The 20,995-nt window shown below is 37.2% G+C and overlaps 2 protein-coding genes across 3 annotated transcripts in view; one reads left to right on the top strand and one right to left on the bottom strand.

The window, feature by feature from the left end:
- The window catches only part of ZFAND3 (zinc finger AN1-type containing 3), a 320,914-nt gene that overhangs the window by 114,751 nt on the left and 185,168 nt on the right, over positions 1-20,995 (top strand). The gene's annotated exons all lie outside the window — the stretch shown is intronic.
- On the bottom strand, positions 376-720 carry LOC109271559 (alpha-endosulfine-like). The gene is given in 1 exon segment (XM_053905066.1): positions 376-720. A coding segment is annotated over 1 exon segment (345 nt).

The following is a 20,995-nucleotide window of genomic DNA, read 5'->3' as shown; positions in this document are numbered from 1 at the left end:
GCCTCCAGATGTAAACCTACCATATTATTCTTAAGGCTTAGCCTAACCAGTTTTGGGATATTCTCTTCCAAAAGGAGAAATCACATCTTCCCAGGTTCTCATACAGAGAAAAAAGAGCATTTATAACATTATGCAATCCTAGTCTCTCATTTCTGGCCCTTGCTTGGGCTCAGTGAGGGTGTGAAAATCTCAATTTAACCAAAGAAATGAACTCAGAGCCCCCTTTCAACCCACATCATCTTCTCAGCAGCTCCTATGGGAATTAGGGTCATTTCTGGCTCGCAAGTTGAGATCTAACCAGGCACTCATTCCACTTCAGCCTATGATATATTAAAAGTTCAGTGGGTGAGGAAGAAGAGAGAAGGGGAGCTGAGGTTACCCTACAAGCTTGCTGGTGATGAGTGAGGACTTTCTCTGGGGCAAATCCTGTGGGGTGGGAATGTGATTACCAGTCGCCAGGTTCTCTTGTCCTGCACTTGGCAACTGCTTATTCTTCCTCTTGTCTTTGGCCATGTTGTGGTCTCTTGAGTCAAAGTACTTTCGCCCTTTCTGGCGTCTCTCCATGAAGTTGGAGCCATCTGGCTTTTGTCTTATGGGATATTTGGACTTTAGCTTTGCCTCCTTTCCTCTCTCAGGGAGAATACCTCCTTTTTCCTGTGTGTCCTGCTTCTTGTCACCAGTCTCTTGTGCAGGGTTCTCCTCTTCTTATTTCTAGGACATGGTGGGACCAGGACTGGCGTATAGAGGGTTTGGGAAGTCAACCAGAGAAAGGAAGGGGGAGGGAAAATGGGGACATCCTGTGCTACTTCTTTGGCTCCTTTCACTAGGGTTGCTCAGTCAGAATGGTGGCCCTTGCCACTGTCTTACTTATTTCATTTAGCAACTTACCTTCTAGATCTACCCATGTTTCACAGATGGCAAGGTCTTATTCCTTTTTTTTTTTTTTTTAATGTTGATTTATTTTTGAGAGAGAAAGAGAGAGAGTATGAGTGGGGGAGGGGAAGAGAGAGAAGGAGACACAGAATCTGAAGCAGGCTCCAGGCTCTGAGCTGTCAGCACAGAGCTGGATGCGGGGCTCGAACCCATGAACCGTGGGATCATGACCTGAGCCGAGGTTGGATGCTTAACTGACTGAGCCACCCAGGTGCTCCAAGATCTTGTGTTTTTTGTTTGTTTGTTTGCTTGTTTTTTTATGGCTGAGTAATATTCCATTGTGTGTTTGTACCATATCTTCCTTATCCATTCATCTGTTGCCAGACATTTAGGATGCTACTACATCTTGGGTATTGTAAATAATGCTGCAATAAAGATAGGGCTGCATATATCTTTTTGAATTAGTATTTTAGTTTTCTTTAGGTAAATACCCATAACTATACATAATTTTTATGGTTGCATGGGATAAAGCTGGAAGAAGGTACACGAAAAGTTTAATTTTGGTAGTCTCAGAGTAGGCGTATTGGGGGAATTTTAATTTTAATTTTGTTTGTACGTTCAGACTTTTATTAATTGTAAATAATATTATATAGATTTTTAAAAAGTGAAGCTCATTTCTACTTATGTCTGACACATTCTGGAAGTGGTTAATTTCTTTCTGAAATGAGAGGAAAATAAATTGGCTGTAGTTGCAGCAAAGAGAATCTAAAGGTTGGCATTTGAATTAAGTGATACAGCAGTGCAAGGTATAGGGTGGAAGGGTAGATAAGCCAAAATGCAAACATTTCTCTTCAAAGTGACTTGTTTTCCATGGTTATTTCCAGAACAGGGCAATAAATTGCTGTTTCATGGCAAGTAAATTAAAACATTTCCTTATGAACCTGCAATTCTTACTTTTTGGAGTTGCACTCTAATCTCCTCTCTGCTTCCATTCTGTTTTAGAAGTTCAAAGTATAAGTGGCTTGATACCAGTCACTTTTGGAAGGGAAGAATTGTAGGTTACAGCTGAATTTTGAGGATCTGCAGTAAGAGGAACAGAGTAAATCTGAAAAATTTAAGCACTTCTTGTTATGCATGTTTTCTTTTAGAAATTATGGGAACTCTGTACCCATTGCTAAAATGGTATAAAACAAACTACCCTCTCCAGTGAGTCATTTTATAGCATGGTGGGGTTGGGGCAAGATACTAGAATTTGTATGCTTGTCATATCTTGATTTTTCAAATCACCTTTCCCAGAAGAAATGCAGCTGCTGCTCTTAAAATGAAGCATTTGAATAGGGTGGTTCTGTCTTTGTAATTGACTTACTGTTGAATGCTCTGATTTCTTAAAAACTGAGTTTTTAAAGAAAGATTTCTCAAGTATAACAAACACATAGGTCATGCACTGGTTAAAAAGAGACAGTTTAGCTCACTGAATTTTCCCAACCAGTAGGTGTCCATTGGTGGGTATCTGGTGTGAGTGTCTGAAGTTAGAAAATAATATAATAAACATCCATAACCCAAACCAGAACTAACAAATACTGACATTTTTTTGTCCTTTTTGTTTGTTTTATATTGTATTTTAAACTTAGTTTTTCTTCTACCTCAGTCATCCTTTTTTCATCACACAGAGAATCACTATTGTTATTTTTGTATTTATACTTTTTATTTTGAGTGGGTATTTATGTAAACAATACATGATTCTGTTTTAAAAATGTGTAAATGGCTAGTGGTATGCTGCACTAGTCATTCTACAACTTACATTTCTTAATAATGATTTTAGAAACCAATCATGTTGATACATGTTGCTCTAGTTCATTTTAACTGTTACAGTATTATTATAATCAGTATCCTGATTTACATGAAATAGAGTTTAAAGTGTTTATGACAGTGAAACTAATGATACCCCTTTGTACTCTTCAAAGTGTCCCAGTTGGTTGATAAATTATAGGTCGCCTTCATTATACCATGCCCCAATTGATCTAGTCCCCTGTTAATGGACATACTCTTTTCAGTTACTCTCTTTATATCACAGTTGCAACCTTATGTTTTCTCTATTTTTAAAAACTTGTTTGAATGTGTTGACTATTTCTGTGTTAGAAACCATATTCTCTGTGGTATAGCTTCCTTGGTCTCAAATGAAAGCAAGACACAGGGCAGCAGGTCCTTACATTGATTAGCAAAGCTGAACTCTGGCAGCACTCTCTGACCTCTTGGTGGATAGCCGTTTGCTGTCTCACTAGTGAGCATTCTTTTCTTTTTATTTTTTTATTAAAAAATTGTTTTTAATGTTTATTTTTGTGAGAGAGAGAGAGAGAGACAGAGCACGAGCAGGGGAGGGGCAGAGAGAGAGGGAGACACAGAATCAGAAGCAGGCTCCAGGCTCTGAGCTGTCAGCACAGAGCCCGACGCGGGGCTCGAACCCAAGAACCGTGAAATCATGACCTGAGCCGAAGTCGGGCTCTCAACCAACTGAGCCATGCAGGTGCCCTTCACTAGTGAGCATTCTTAAGTTGTATGATTAATTATTATGCTAGTCATGATAAGTGAAGCAGTGTGTTGAAGATATGTTGTCATGGAAATTATGTCAAAAATAATTGTTGCATTTGTAATGAAAAAATTCTCAGTGCTATAAGTAGTGGAAAGGTAGCTTTTAGGCCTAATGTACCAAAATCATCATGGTGTGTCAGTATTTTAGGAAAAATAAAAGAAAGTTAATGGTCATTAGGGTTTTAAGATAGTTTGGCTCTGTCGTTTGGCTTTCTTTCTGTTTTTAAAATTTTTTTTTAAACATTTATTCATTTTTTGAGAGAGAGAGAGAGAGAGAGAGACAGAGTGTGAGTTGGGGAGGGGCAGAGAGAGTGAGGGAAGGGAGCATAGATCTGAGGCAGGCTCCAGGCTCTGAGCTGTCAGCACAGAGCCCGATGGGGGGCTCCAACTCATGGACCGTGAGATTATGACCTGACCCGAAGCCGACTGAGCCACCCAGGCGCCCTCGTTTGGCTTTATTTCTGTCCACATGTTGGTCTACAGCTGTGTTCTTCATAATGGTGCATCGGATTATCCATTGAGGCATAAAGAAATGTTAGAATTTCTACTTCTATACTTTTATCATCCCGTATATATGTTGTTGATTTTTATAATGTACATATTTTTATTGGTGTTAGTTTCCTAGGGCAGCCATAGCAAATCACTATAAACTGGGTGGCTTAAAACAACAGTTCTAGAGGCCAGAAGTCTGAAATCAAGGTGTTGTCAGCCATCAGGCTTGGTTCCTTCTGGAGGCTCAGAGAGGAAATGCATTCCATGCCTCTCCTTGCTTCTGGTGCCTGCCAGCAATTCTTGGCATTCTTTGGCAGCTTATATACACAGTACTCCAGTGTCTGCCTTCATCTTCACATGGCCTTCTCTCGTGTGTCTCCGTTGTTTGGATTTAGTGTCCCTGCTTATGTAGGATGATTTTATTTTGAAATTCTTAATTACATTTGCAAAGGTCTTTTTAACAAATAAGATTACGGGTTTGGGGATATGTGTACACACACACACACACACACACACACACACACACACATATACATGATTTAGTGCCCCCACTATAAAATACATAAAAGTGTGTGTGTGTGCGCGTGCATGTGTGTGTATGCACACACACACAAGACTTTTTTTGGTGAGGGATGTGAAAAGGGGTCACATCATTCAGTTCACTGCAGGAATATATAACTGTGTATACACACACACACACACACACACACACACACATGTAGAAGGTGGGTGCTCAAATTTTATACTGATGGTATACCCCTATTAAAGAAGCTTGGAGATCCCTAGTTCTGAGATCGCTTGGGTTAGATGTGGTTGGTACCTTCGTGTAATAAGGCAACAACTCTTGATGACATAAAAAGCTGTATAGAAGTTAACTGCTAACATTTCCTGTGTTTCATGTTCTCAGTAGTCTGTGCAGACTAAATGATCAGGTAGGTTTATGGGCTTCCTTTTAGGCCTGACAGGGATATGGATAGCTATCAGATAGACTCAGGAAAGTACCATGAAACTCTTTTTGTGCTTCAGTGATCTTGACTCCTCTGTGCTACAGATACTTAGAGTAATTCTTGATCTCACTGTTTCTTTGGGCTTGAATGACAGGGTTATGATGAGGTTGCTTTTTGATGCTTCCTGGCTAAAGCCCACAAGCATTTAATCCTTAGTCCACAGTAGGGATGGTGGGTACAGTGATTAGGCATTATTTGCAGGCTATTAATGTGTAACTAAAATATGATTTTTAATAATACAGAATTCTCTATCATTTAAAAGCCCCACTGCTCAGTTGGTCCTTAGTGTGTGATGTAGAACTCACTGTATGTTAACAGGTGTTTTGTTTTGTTTTGTTTTAGTTTATTTATTTTGAGAGAGAGTGGAAGAGAGGGAGAGAGAGAATCCCAGGCAGGCTCTTGTGCTAACAGCTAACATCCCCGGATGCGGGATTCAAACTCATGAACTGTGAGTCATGACCTGAGCTGAAACCAAGAGTTGGACACTTAACTGACTGAGCCCCCCAGTCTTATTTATATGTTAACAGTCTTAATTATTACAAAAGGTCTGTTTTAAATTTCTTTAAAAATTTTTTAAAATATTTATTTATTTTTGAAAGAGAGGGAGAGAGAGAGAGAGAGAGAGAAAGAGAATGAGCGGGAGAGGGGCAGAGAGAGAAGGAGACACAGAATTTGAAGCAGGCTCCAGGCTCTGAGCTGTCAGCCCAGAGTCAGACGTGGGGGTCGAATTCATGAATCATGAGATCATGACCTGAGCCAAAGTTGGATGCATAACCAGCTGAGCCAGCCAGGTGCCCCTGTTTTAAATTTTTAAATTACTTTTAGACTAAATACTGGATGTAGAGAAGAAAAAGATACCTTAACCCAAGGTTTCTGGTTTGGAGAAAAATAACAAGAGTACATATTAAAAGGGAATGCTTAAAAAAAAAAAGATACATAAAATAAAAGCATAAGAATTACTGTTGGTGAAATAAGAGGGAGAAAGGGCACAGGCAATTATAAAATCCTGAGGTGAAGTAATTGCAGCAATAACTAAGATTTCTGTAGCCTTTTTATATTATAAAGCCATTTTGCACAATATTACCTGATTTGATCCTCAAAACTTTGGTGATTTTATCTCCATATTACAGATAAGGAAACTGTAGCTTAAATGGATTAAATAATGTTCCCACGATTAACTAAATTTTAATATTTATTTTTGAGAGAGAGACCAATTATGAGTGGGGGAGGGGCAGAGAGAGAGGGAGACACAGAATCTGAAGCAGGCTCCAGGCTCTGAGCTGTCAGCACAGAACCTGACGTGGGGCTTGAACTCACAAACTGTGAGATCATGACTTGAGCCTAAGTCGGACGCTTGACTGAGCCACCCAGGCGCTTTAAATTTTAAAGCAAGGAACTGAGATTTGATTACAGGTATTTAAACACTTAATTATAAGCTTCACCCACTGTTAAATTTTGTTAGGAGTGAAGGTAGTAGGTTTAGATGGGATTGTACTGTAAAGACCCTGTGAAGATATAGCAGTAGCATTGTTTTGCATTTGTGTGTAAGTTAAGGGTATATACACTTTTCCTGTTCTCTTCTAGTTCAGTTGCAGTTTGTCTTTAAATCTCTAGGGAAGATCAGAGAAACAGTGCCGGAAGCTTCACTGAGTATCTAATTTGGGAAAAGGTGTGCATGTGTGGCGGGAAGGGGGGTGAGTTGTCTACTGCATTTTCTGTTTTGGTGGCGGGATCTTCATTTTGTAACGTCTTTCTTTTTCTTGTTCTTATAACTTTTAGCTCATTAACCTTGCTCTCTAAGCTACATAGTGAAGCACCATTTCTAATTTAGTCTCCTGTGTTTAGCTTCTCAGAAGATTTTTTAAAAAATGTTTGGAGGTGTGGTTTAATTGCAGGGCTGTTCGCATGTTGTCAGTGTGAAAACAAAGATGAGTTTCATATTTAGACAGTGCATCCTGCAGGTTTCATTTGTTAAAACCTTCTTGGTATTCCCATTGTCTCAAACATGTGTGCATAATAGTGAAAAGAAAAAAGTCTTTTTTTGTTGTATCCATATTTAGCAATTTGGTTGAGTTATGGAAAAGCCTGTCCTCTGCCTATGTATTTGCTCATTTGGAAACCTTGTATAGTTTATAGAGACACTAGTGATTTGTTCCTCAGCCTCCCTGTGGGTTTTGTTCCATATTACAATCTAATTCCACCTCCCTGTCCCATATTCCGGTGCTGTTAATTTGTACATTTCGATGCAGTTTGTTTCATCGTGTGTTTTTGTAATCCAAACTGAATGTAACGAGCTATGTGCTTTAGGGACCTGGCTTTGCCTTGCCAATTAGAACAAAGTGGTTACTGAGAAAGAGTGTGTTTTAAATAAAACATGGCACCTCTGAGTAGGACTGACACTCATTTGGGAGTAAAAGAGATGGTTTTAACTCTTTGACTAAAAAGAAGAGTCATTACTAAAGATCAGCACTTTTTGGGGGAAAGAAAGGTAAAGATTTACCTCCACAAAATACGGTTTTATAAATTTCCTCCTAGATTAAATAAATTTAAAAGATTGTCATTTGATACTTTTTTTCTTCATGTTTGAGACATGCATTAGCAAAACTCTCTAAATTCCTGAGTAATTATCTAGTGCCTGCTGCAGTTTCTGAAGTTTGAACTGTTCATGTTGAGGAAGGTGAGGGCATATAAAACCATAGGTATGTTATTAGCCTCTTTATTTTTCTAATATGTGAAGCCAAATTTTCAATATAGTAGATACTTGAAAGATACTTGAAAATGATGAGAGAAGTATAAGATTTTGCCATAGTGTGTGGATATTATTTTATTTTCATATGATAATAGAATTTTGAGCCATCAGTGACTTAAAACTATTTAGAATTTTAGTAGCACTTTCATCAGACATTTCAAATTTAAATTGAACTCAGGAACCGTGAGCTCATGACCTGGGCCCAAGTCAGACACTTAACCTCCTGAGCCACACCCAGGCGCTTCTACTTCTGTCAAACATTTAAAGGACAGATGTCTTTGCATAGATCTTCATAGGCAGACAGTTTACTTATTCACAGCATAGGGAGACACCACATGTGAGTTGGTTCCAGTATTGTATTTGTATCTATACTACAGTTGATAGAGTTCCGTTTTTAGTTGAAATGCCAAATAAACTCTAGAACTCAACAATGATACAAGTAAAGCATGACGTTGCTTGTGTTTTCTTGATTTCCATAGGACTTACTATGAAGTAGACAGTAGGATTTTGTCAAAAGCTTTGAAATAAAGACAGCAAGAAGAAAGTTGTATAAAGACTTGGTAATGACTTTAGAAACATTATAACATTTATTAACCTATATAAGCAAGAGAGAACAAGAGGACTACATTTCTGTGAAACAATTTAAAAGTATGTAGGTGTGTCCTGTTGAAAAAAGCTGTTTCTGGAAAAATGAGCTCTGTACCAGAGGAAGCTAGCTAATTTAATTGGACTAAATTAAATGAAACCTATGCATTTCTATCACTGCCCTATGAAAGTCTTGCAAACTGTATTGATGGTTTGAGGAGACAGTCATAATATTATTAAATGTCCCATACCTCAGTTTGGAAGATTAACACCCATATGGATAATATTTTAAGTTCAAACAGTTTTCTGAGTAAAGATAATTAAGGCTTAAATCTGCTGCTGTCTTCTCCTTAACATTCTAATCTATGGCTGAACAAGCCAAGAAGAACTTTGAAAATATTCAACATCTTCAGAAATCACTGAATTTGCCAGTTTTGCACAGAATGACAATGGTGTTTTCTTTGACTCATATGGTTTAAGATCTAGTAGCTGTTAATTTCCATACTTGAATCAAAAATTAATGTCAAAAAGCCTCTTTGAAAAAGTTTTTAAGCACAGGTCCTAACCTTCTAATGGTAGCCAAAAGCTAAATTAGATTGTTCATTTCTTCTATGTGCATTCAGTTACTCAGTGTACATTGTGTTTTGTAACATTGTTTTTAGGAAGTCTAGAAGTGTTGAATCCCATTAATTGTGATATTAGGAGATGGTAATCATAGGATATTTGGGAGGAATCTTAGAGCTTTTCTAACACTGATGCTTATTCCAAATGTCTGCTGAATTAGTGAGTTTCAAGTTAAGTGATGTGGTAGGGGTAAACTGGCTTGTTTTTTTTCCATCTTTTATATCTGTCTTTCATAATTCCCTTTCTCTTCCAATGTAACTATGCTATGTTAGTAATCTTGAAGTTGGGACTAGAAAGCAATCTATAACAAAGTGGCAATAACACTTATTTATGGGTACTCCTAAGACATCCTATTTTTCTGTTTACTATCTGTTCATTCATTTGCTGATTAAGTTTTGCAGTTTCTTAAGTTTATTCATTGTTCTGTAGAGTTGGTACAGTTGACAACCTTATATAATTTATTTTAAAGTTTATTTATTTTGATGGGGGGAAAGGGACTGAGAGAGGGAGAGAGAAGATCCCAAGCAGGCTCTGCCTGACTTGGGCCTCTGTTTCACAAACTGTGAGAATCATGCATGACATGAGTCGAAATCAGGAGTTGGACACTGAACTGACTGAACCACTCAGCTGCCTCTTTTCTAAAGATATATTGATTACAACTTTTTTTTCCTAAAATTTTTCTCAAATAAGAGGCTTGCATTATATGTGAGGTTTTATTCCCATAGAGCAATTATAGAATTAGTAAAATGTCTTAAAATGTTTTCTACATCATTAGTGCCTTAAAGAAATCCCCCTGAATGTGACCAAAAGTCTTTTTTATTATAACCCCCCACCATTTTTCAACCCAAGATAAAAAGTTTCATGTCCCACGATATATGCTGTTTGGGAATGGACTTATGGTGTCCTTCTATCGAGTAGTCTGGTTGTATAACATACCACAAACAGACAAAATTCTCTCAAAAAGTTTAAAAGGCCCTGAAGGAGGAGGGGCTTAAAAAAGAGGAGAGAAAAAACTTTGTATGCTTCCCTCAGACTATAATTTGTCTTTATTGAAGGGAAGGTCAAAAGCAATAAATTCATTTTTCTTTGGGTATGAGTGAAGTCTTGTGTTTTATCTCCAGTGGGTGGCACACAGAGATGGTGCCACTTGTACCTTATGTAGCAATTTAAAAACTTAGATAGTGGTAGTGCTAGATACTTAATATTTTGGCTGTCAAGAGGTTTCATGAAACTATATAGCATATAGAAAAATAGCAAGTGAATCAGATAATTTTGGACAATGGGACATTTTGCATTGGAACATCATTGACATAGTCTTATGTTAGAAGTGGTAATCACTTGGGGTGCCTGGGTGGCTCAGTCAGTCGGGTGTCTGACTTCAGCTCAGGTCATGATCTCACAGTCCATGGGTTCGAGCCCCGCGTCAGGCTCTGTGCTGACAGCTTCGGATTCTGTGTCTCCCTCTCTCTCTGCCCCTCCCCTGCTCAAGCTGTCTCTGTCTCTCTCAAAAATAAATAAACATTAAAAAAAAAAAATTAGAAGTGGTAATCACTTAACTCTTGGGCATACCAAGTAGAATAGTCTTCATAAAGCAAAAATGAATGTCTTGCCTAAAACACTTTTTTATATAGTTTTTTTATATAGTTGTTATAGAAAATACCTGACTTTAAGTGGACATTTTTTCTTTTTTAGTGTTAATATTCCAAACCTATGAAAAGCACAGCTCTGGCTTAAATGCTTGTCAGGCACCTGGATACTTGAGGCACTACTGGTAATCAGTCCTTATTATTTATTAAAATTTTCTCGGTGACTCTAGTTGCATCATAAATCAAAATTCACAAAACCAGCCTCACCCTAATATCAGAGTGATGTTTTTGATATCTCAAAGAGCTGGTGTAATTTGTCTCTTTAGTGTCTCCATTGAAAGACTTTTTGGGACCTTTTTTGAGTTTTAGATGGAAATAAATGCAAGTATTCAGGGCAGAGATTTAAAGAGAATGGAGGGGAATGTAAAGGTACATAATAAGCTTGTTTTTTAAAACTGGAGCCAGGAGAACCTTTTCAAAGTATATTGTAAAGGTCAAGTTTCATGTATTTCCTCTTTGAGCTCTGTGTGACTGAATGGAGGCTATTTCGCTTCTGATTTATAAGATATTTACCATGACTCAGTATTTTGTGAACACCTAACATTGTTAGTGCTTTTGTCTTTTGTGTGACCCCACCCTTAAAATAGAAAGCAGAGACCCAGTCTGCATTCACAGAGGCCCTTCCTTATAGACCTTTGCTGCACAATACAAAAGAGCACCAACCTTAGAGGAAAAGGAATTGTTTGGATTTTTCAAAAACAAAAGTAGGTTTTTTCCCCCTTTCTTTGTGTACATTATAAAGTACCAAGACATCCTTTTTCAGTAGTTTAAAATTGTGACATATTATTTTTATTCTTTTGTGCCTTGATCATGGTTAAGGGAGATGGAAACAATTTTTCTTAACTGGTATCTCTTAAATTCACTGGCGCTTTAATTTCTTACAACATTATCAAGGAATTGTTTTTCACTGCTTTGGACACGAATTTTAAAAAGTTTTGCTACAACCCTAGATTGCAACCATAATTGCTAAGAGAAATAAGCCAGCATCAAAAGGACAATAAACTATGATGCCATTTATTTAGAGTACCCAGAGTGGTCAAATTCATAAAGACAGAAAAAGTGGAATGGTGGTTGCCAGGCGCTGGAGGGAAGGGAGAATGGGGGAAGTTCTGGAGATGGATGGTGGGGATAGTTGCACAAGGGTGTGAATGTACATAATGCTACTGAAGTGTTACTTAAAAATGGTTGAAATGGTAAATTTAATGTTATGTGTATTTTACCATAGTTAAAAGTAGTGATTAAGAGTTACAGGTCTTAAAGAAATATTTAATCTTGGAGTTTGACTACAATTTTGTCCTCCACATTTGCCAAGAATCCACCTCTGTTCAGATTTCTTTTAAAAATCTGTTATTAATGGGAGGTTAAGTGAGAATATTCCTTCTTGTTCTGTGCAACCAATAAATTAGTCCTCTTCATTAGAGGAGAATAAAAACTAAAAATATGTATAGAAGTAATAAATTAAAATGAAAAATGAACAGTTTTTTTCCTCTGCTTATTATGTGTTTAAATGATGCCATGACGAGTATTGTGTATGTAATTATCAAAGAAAAGTAGTGGCTTTGACTTTGAGCAAGTGGTGTAACCTGGAGTATCAGTTAACTCATTCGTCTAATGGGAGTCCTTATACCTCCTTCCTCACTAGGAATCAAATGAGATAATGTAGATGAAATGTCTTTTAAAAGTATTTCCTGGGGCGGTTGGGTGGCTCAGTTGGTAAAGTGTCCGACTTTGGCTCAGGTCATGATCTTACAGTTTGTGAGTTCGAGCCCTATGTCGGGCTCTGTGCTGACAGCTCAGAGCCTGCTTCAGATTCTGTGTCCCCCTCTCTGCTTCTTCCCTGCTCGTGCTCTGTCTCTCTCTCTCAAAAATAAATAAACATTAAAAATTTTTTTTAAGTATTTCTTTGTCGAAGTACTGTACTACATGCATATTGTTGAAATAGTTAAATTACTACAGGTAGCAAAATGCTCCTCCATTCCTCCCTCCTCCCTCCTCCCTCCAGTTTTTCCCAGAAGCAACTACTTTAAATTCTTTCTGCTGTTTCTTCTAAATTCATACTCTCCATATTTATGCTCCTACTTGATTTGTCACTTTTACACATTTTTTACTTTTTGTTATGATATATAAAATGTTTGTATTCTTATACTATCCTTCCTCCAAATATATTTGTAGTGCAATTTTTGGTTAAATAATTATTGAGTATTTATGTTATTATGGGTATATAAATATTATGATCCTTGGGGCTTTTTAGTATATAATGGTGTTTCATATTTCCTTTATTTTTTCCTTCTTTGGGTATTTTCCAGAGATATTTCTATTATTCCTATTTTAATCTTATTGTATCGAGAAAATATATTTTGTGTGATTTCAGTCCTTTTATACTTAATGAGACTTGTTTTGTGGCTCCAAATATTATCTGTCTTGGTAAATGTTTTGTTTGCACCTAAAAAGAATGCACATCCGCTGCTGATTTTTTTTTTATTCTTAATTTTTAAAATTTATGTTTAATTTTTAAATTTACTTCTGAGATTTTTAAATTTCATTTAAAATTTTTTTATTTTTAATTTTTTAAAATTTATTTTGAGAGAGAGAGAGAGAGAGGCAGGTAGGAAAGTGCAGAGCGAGAGAATCCCAAGCAGACTCTGCACTGTCCCCACAGACCCCAGTGCAGGGCTAGAACTTAGGAACTGTGAGATCAGGACCTCAGCTGAAACCAAGAGTCACATGCTGAACTGACTTTGCCACCCAGGCGCCCTCAATTTGCTGATGTTGTGTGGTGTGTTCTCTAAATGTCAGTTAGGTCAATTTGATTGATATTGTTGTTCAAGTCTGTGTCTTTGCTGATATTTGGCCTACTTGTTCTATCAGTTACTGAGAGAGGGTTATTGAAATATCTGACTATAAATGTGGATTTTTCTGTTGTTTTTCTTATAGTTCTATCATGGGTTGCTTTGTGGGTTTTGAAGCTATGTTAAATGCATAGATGTGTAGGATTTTTTTGTATTTATGAATTGATCGCTTTATCATTTTGAAATGAGTATATTCTAGATGTAGTTATTCTGAAGTCTACTTTGAGATTAATTTAGCTACTTTCTGTAGCTTAGTGTAAGCATGATACGTCTTTTTCCATTCTTTACTTTTATTCTATCTGTCTTTATATTTAAATGCATTTCTTGTAGGAAGTATATAGTTGGGGATGTCTCTCTTTCAATCTGTTTAGACAATCTCTATCTTTTAATTTGGGGTGTTTAGACCATTTACATTTAGTGTAATTATTAGTATGTTAGGTTTAAATCTATCATATTTAATATGAATTAAATATTATTTTGATATATGTTTCCTATTTATGCCATTTATTATTTTTTCCTGCTTTTGGATTAATTGAACATTTTTAATGATACTATTGTATGTTTTTTGTTGATTTACTTTTATTTTAGTGCTTACCTTAGTGTGTGTCATACACATTTTTCACTTCTCATAATCTGTGTTCGTGTTATGTACTAGATTACTTCACATGCAGTATAAAAACCTTGTAATAGTGTGCTTTTCTTCCTTCCCTACCTTTGTGCTGCTGTCATACATTTTACTTTTGCATGTTTTGTAAAATTTTTACTGCATTATTACTATTTTTATTTCAATAGTTGTCTTTTAAACAGAATTAAGAAAAATCTTATGTTTATCAGTGTAATAACTTACTGCTACTTTTGACATTCTTTTATATAGATCCGTATTTCCATATGGTATCACTTTCATTCTGTCCAAAGGATGTACTTTAATATTTCTTACTGGTGATGAATTCTTCTGTTTTTGTAACTTTGAAAAAGTCTTTATTAAAAATTTTTTTTGAATGTTTATTTACTTTTGAGAGAGAATGTGCGAGCCTGTGACGGGCAGAGAGAGAGGGAGACACAGAATCTGAAGCAGGCTCCAGGATCCGAGCTGTCAGCACAGCACAGAACCTGATGTGGGGCTCAAACCCACAAACCATAAGATCATGACCTGAGTCAAAGTCAGATGCCCAACCGACTGAGCCACCCAGGCACCCTGAAAAAGTCTTTAGTTTTTGTTTTAAAGATATTTTCATTGAGTGTAGAATTCTAGGTTGCCTTTTTTCTTTTAAAGACAGTGGTCTTGTTACATTGTTTGTGATGAAAAATCTGTGGTTCTCAGTTCCTCCATAATAACAGTTGACCCTTGAGCAACACAGATTTGAACTGCATGGGTCCACTTATATGCCAGTTTTTTATTTAAAAAAAAATTTTTTTTAACATTTATTTATTTTTGAGACAGAGAGAGACAGAGCATGAACAGGGGAGGGTCAGAGAGAGAGGGAGACACAGAATCTGAAACAGGCTCCAGGCTCTGAGCAGTCAGCACAGAGCCCAACACGGGGCTCGAACTCACGGACCGCGAGATCGTGACCTGAGCCGAAGTCGGACGCTTAACCAACTGAGCCACCCAGGCGCCCATGCCAGTTTTTTATAGTGCAGTACTGTAAATGTATTTTCTCTTACTTATGAGTTTCTTAATAGCATTTTCTTTTCTCTAGTTTAAGTCATTTTAAGAATACAGTATATAGTATATACATATATATATAGTATACAAAGCATGTGTTAATAGACTGTATGCTATTGTTAAGTCTTCTGGTCAACAGTAAGCTATTAGTAAGGTTTTTGAGGAGGCAGAAGTTATGCATGGATATTTGACTGTGTGGGGGGGGGGTTGGTGTTTTGAACCCCCCTGTTGTTCAAGGGTCAACTGTGTAGCGTATAAGTGAGAGCTTGAACTCTGGGGTCAAATAGCCTCTGGGTTTATTTCTCATCTCTGCCACTTAACTCTGGGGGAAGTTACTGGTGAGACCTGTGCAGCAAATACGGTAAAGCCCCAGATCTGGATGGTAATGTGGGAATAGAGATCAAGGAGTAAATTCTAAATTATGTTGGGATAAAAGAATGTGGGAATCCTTGTTGAGATTCATATGTAGAAAAAGAGGAAAAGATAAATATCTATGTAAATGCACTGAACAGAATAGGAAAATCTTGTGTTTTGCGTGTTTGTATTTGGGGGAGGGGAGTGTCGATGACTTTGATTTTGGACTAAATTTGAGGTAATGAAGGGACTGCATATTTTCTATAAGGAGTTCAGAAATTGGGAATGTGTGAAAGGTCTAAAGTCTGTTTTGAGAAGCTGCCATATTAAGATGAGGTTCTTGTATACAGCTACTGTTCACTAAATATTTGAAAGACAGAATAATAGAGTTGAAGGTTATTGTGCTCAGCTTATAGGTCTCAAACTTGAACATGCACCTGGAAGGGCCTTTAAGACACATATTGCAGGGCCCCACCCTCCAGAGTTTCTGGTTTAGTGGGCATGGTGTGGGGCTGGAGTGGTTTGCATGTCTGACCGATTACCGGGTTATGCTGCTACTGCTGCTGGTTTGGAGATCACACTTTGACAACCACTAACTTAGTGGAGTGAACAAAGGGGTGCTTTGATTTTTAGTGGAGGAAGATGAAAGGAAATAAATCACAGAGGTCATAGCAGTAGTGACCACCAGATACTGGATGACACTTGTGATATAGATTATAGAAAGGATGTATTGTAGGATTTCAGATTTGGATAATAAGCGGTATCAAGTGAGGTAGAGAGAGAAAAATGAGTAATGACTGTCAAATTGAATGACAGTGTATATGTGACTTTAACAATGTTTATTCTTTTGTAGTCACATACTTCTGAAAATTTGATGAGAACTGTGGATTCTCATCAAAGGTACATGTCTTCATAGTTTGGCACACATTTCTTAGCAGGTTCATAAATTTCATTGAGACCACCCGCATCCTAGTGAAGAATTTGGATTCAGAGTGGTCTCATTAAGAGTGGTAGATGTGGAAGTGAGATTATAAGATAGAAAAAGTGAGAAGGTAGGAGGAAGTGATTGCGGATATGGACAGTCGGTTCTTCATGATTATGAGTATTATTGGGAGTGGACTGATGATTGTGGAATTTCCCATCATAGAGGTCCTTAAAATAAACCTGTGATAGTCTGCACGACTTTCTGAATTTTAGGGGTACTATGAAACAAAATGTATTCATTTCAAGAAAATGAAATGGCCCATGGCTTTCATGACTTCCTTTCCTGGCCACTTGTTCCTTTGCTGCCTTTCTATTCCGGAGAGGTCAGAACTAAATTTACTGTGTTTGGGTGATTCAGTCCTAACAGTCTTTCAGTGACATATTAAGCAAGTTTCCCCTCTATTAGGAAAAACACAAGTTGTTTGTTATCCTGGAAGATTATGAATTATTTTCCTTTCAGTTGACAATTCTAGTAGAAATATTTCATTGCGTCTTATTATATCCTTGATCAAATGCTCGGGATTTAACATCAAAAGTTTTTTCATTGAGTTCTAACTTTCCTTTTATTTGTTGTGTGACCTTGGGCAAATGACATCAATTTTTCTGAGTCTCCATTTGCTCTTTTGCTTGATGAGGGTGGTGATAACCTGTCCTGCAGGGAATTTTAAGGATCAAATAAATCTGCAAGGTACTTAGTAAACTATAAACCTTTACACATGTAACTTTCTAATTAGATACAGTAGTAATAAAACATTGATAAAAATGCTAATGTCTATATTTGGTTTTTATTCAAGCAGAAAATTTGTAGTATCTTGAAACTAGAGGGTGGTGTGGAAGAATTGTTGCATAGATTTAAAATAAACACGTAAGGAACTGAAAACTCCTGGGGCACCTGGATGGCTCAGCAAGTTAAGTGTTCTACTCTTGATTTCTGCTCAAGTCATCATCTCACCATTTCTTTTTCTTTTTTTTTTTTTTTTTTTTTAACGTTTATTTATTTTTGAGACAGAGAGAGACAGGGCATGAACAGGGGAGGGGCAGAGAGAGGGGGAAACACAGAATCCGAAACAGGCTCCAGGCTCCGAGCTGTCAGCACAGAGCCTGATGCGGGGCTAGAACTCACAGACCGTGAGATCATGACCTGAGCTGAAGTCGGACGCTTAACCGACCAAGCCACCCAGGTGCCCCATAATCTCACCATTTCTGAGTGCAGAGCCTGCTTGGGATTCTCTCCCCCTCTCTCTGCTTCTCTCTCTCTCTCTCTCTCTCTCTCTCTCTCTCTCTCTCAAAATGAGTAAACATTAAAAAAACATAACTCGTAAGACATTGAAGACACATAACTGAAAAGATATCCTATTTTCATTAATTGAAAGAATCTTGTTCAAGTGTTCCTACTACCCAAAACGGTCTACAGATTGAGTGCAATCCCTGTCAAAGTTCCAGTGGCATTTTTCACGTTAAAAAAAATCTAAAATTGTGTGGAATCACAGAAGACCCCCAAATAGCCAAAGCAGTCTTGAGAAAGAACAAAGCTGGAGACATCACAATTCCTGATTTCAAACTACATTACAAAACTGTAATAATCAAAACAGTATCGTAACAGCATACAAACAGCCACGGTAGACTAAAGGAAAGGAATAGTGTGTTCAGAAATAAACTCATGCACATACAGTCAACTAATCTTTGCAAGTGTGCCAAGAATATACAATAAGGAAAGGATAGTCTCTTCAGTAAATGGTTTTGGTAAAATTGGAGAGCCACATGCAAATTTCACACCATACACAAAAATTAACTCAAAATAGATTATAGACTTAACTATAAGACCTGAAACTTTACAACTCCTAGAAGAAAACATAGGGAACAAGCTCCTAGACATGGGTCTTGGCAGTGGTTTTTTTGGATATGACACCAAGAGCACAGGCAACAAAAGCAAAAATAAACAAGTGTGACTATGTTAAACTAAAATGTTCTGCATAGCAAAAGAAACCATCAGTAAAAGGGCAGTCTATGAAATGGGAAAAAAATATTTGCAAACCATATCTCTGATAAGGTGGTAATATCCAAAGTGTGTAAGGAACTCCTATAACCCAGTAGCAGAAAGAACCAAACTAAAAACAGGCAAACGTTTTTCCAAAGAGAACATACAAATGGCCAACAGGTATTTGAAAAGGTACTCAGTATCACTAATCATCAGGTCAGTGCTAATCAAAATCACAATGAGATATCACCTCCTACCTGTCAGATTGGCTGTTATCAAAAAGACAGAATAAAATGAGTGTTAGTGAAGATGTGGAGGAAAAGGAACCCTTGTACAGTGTTGGTGGGAATGTGAATTTTACAGTTAAATAATGGAAGATACTCAGGAGGTTCCTTAAAAGATTTAAAAAAGGGGCGCCTGGGTGTCTCAGTCGGTTAAGCGGCCGACTTCGCTCAGGTCACGATCTCGCGGTCCGTGAGTTCGAGCCCCGCGTCGGGCTCTGGGCTGATGGCTCAGAGCCTGGAGCCTGCTTCCGATTCTGTGTCTCCCTCTCTCTCTGCCCCTCCCCCGTTCATGCTCTGTCTCTCTCTGCCTCAAAAAAAAAAAAAAAAAAAAAAGATTTAAAAAAGAACTACATATGGTCCAGCTTTTTCACTACTGGGTATGTATCCAAAGGACATAAATCAGTGCCTGAGATACCTGCATTCCCATGTTCATTGTAGTAGTATTCACAATAGCTAAGATAAGGAAATATGTAAGGGTCTGTCAATGGGTGAACAGATAAAGAAAATATCTACCCTCCCCCACAGGAATTTTACTCAGTCAAAAAAAAAAGAAGGAAACCTGTCATTTGTCAAAATATAGATGAATCTGAAGGACATTATGCTAAGTGAAATAAGCCAGACAGAGACATGCGAATACTATGTGATCTCACTTACATATAGAATATAAAAAAGTCAAACTCACAGAAGGTGGTTGAGGAGTGAAGGAATTAGGAGATATTGGTCAAAGGGTACAGGCTTTCAGTTAGGAATAAATTCTGGGGATCTACTGTACAGTATGGTGTCTACAGTTAATACTGTATTTATATTTGAATTTGTTGAGAGACTAGATCTTAAATGTTCTTACCACATACAAAAAGTGGTAACTATGTGAGGTGGTGTATTAATTAGCTTCATTGTGGCAGTCATTTCACAATGTGTACATACATCAAACCATCATCTTGTAACGCCTTAATATGCACATTTTTTACTTATCAATTAGACCGTAATAAAGTTGGGAGGAAAAAAACCAAATATAATGAAAAAAGAGTTGACAGTTAGTTTCTCCATAAGTAATGTGGTAGAATTCTACCTTCTAGTTGTCAAAGAAATGTGATGTATTCTAGGAAACTTGTATTTGCTTTCATATGTTAGCTGCATTTCAGACCTAGACTGAAATTATGAGGAAAGGCAGCACACTGGTAAATATTCCTGGTGGAATAATTTATTCATATGCCTTTGGAGAAAACTCAGATATGCTGTGTATGTGACATATAGGGTGTTTACAGTCTATAATTTGCTTCTCTATATTTAGTCCAAAAATCTTGTACATAATTCAAATAGGAAGATTGGACCAGATCAGTGTGATAGAAAGCAGAATTAAATTTTGATTTTTTTTTTTTCTGGGGAGAAGAATTTATAATATCAATGTGGACAGAAAATTAGCCATAAAATATTTTGATACTTGTCCTTATTCTTTATGTCTATTTAGATATATAAATTTTTAGTATAAAAATAAGGTTAAAAATTGCTTTAGATTTACTCTAAGCCATTTTATATGTAAAGGAGGTTATTTTTATAATGCTATACCACTGTCATCACTAGTTAATCTTGGAAACCAAGTATTTGATCCAAGATACTGAGCACTTGATTTGATTTTTATTTAGGAAGAAACTGAACTGACATGGTTCTAACAATAAAATTTTGGATAAATGTACATCAGCTCCAGGGCGCCTGGGTGGTGTAGTTAGTTAAGCATCTGGCTCTTGATTTGGGTTCAGATCATGATCTCACCATTCATGAGGGTAAACTTGGGGTAAAATTTCTCTCCTAAGTTTGCTTCAGGTCTTTGCCAAGCTTTAAGATGGTTAGCCCTTATTAATTTTATCTGCCAAGTGGAGTCTTAGCATAACTTACAAAAAGGGCTAAAGGAGCCCAAATCCTGCCACAGGTTTCAGCACCAGTCATCTTCAGGTTCAGTACCCATTTGTAATATTGAATGTATCGCTTGATGAAGAGCTCAAGAGCTAAGTCTATGGTGAGTAGAAATGGGATAGGGAGTGCTGAGGTGTGGTGTGTTTTTGGCAGTCCATTTCATTGGAATTCTCTCTCTCTCTCTTTAAACTAAACTGAAGTCCAGATTGTTTATTTTATTTTATTAAAAAAACTTTTTTTAACATTCATTTTTTGAGAGACAGAGCATAAGTGGGGGAGGGGCAGAGAGAGAGGGAGTCACAGATTCCGAAGCAGGCACCAGGCTCTGAAATGTCAGCACAAAGCCTGACATAGGGCTCGAACTCATGGACTGTGAGATCATGACCTGAGCCAACATTGGACGC

The sequence above is a fragment of the Panthera pardus genome, unplaced genomic scaffold, assembly GCF_024362965.1.
Source record: "Panthera pardus isolate Hobbes unplaced genomic scaffold, ASM2436296v1 HiC_scaffold_17, whole genome shotgun sequence".
Classification (NCBI taxonomy): domain Eukaryota; kingdom Metazoa; phylum Chordata; class Mammalia; order Carnivora; family Felidae; genus Panthera; species Panthera pardus.
The sequence above is the reverse complement of the archived record's forward strand: the minus strand, read 5'-3'. Positions and strand labels throughout refer to the sequence as shown.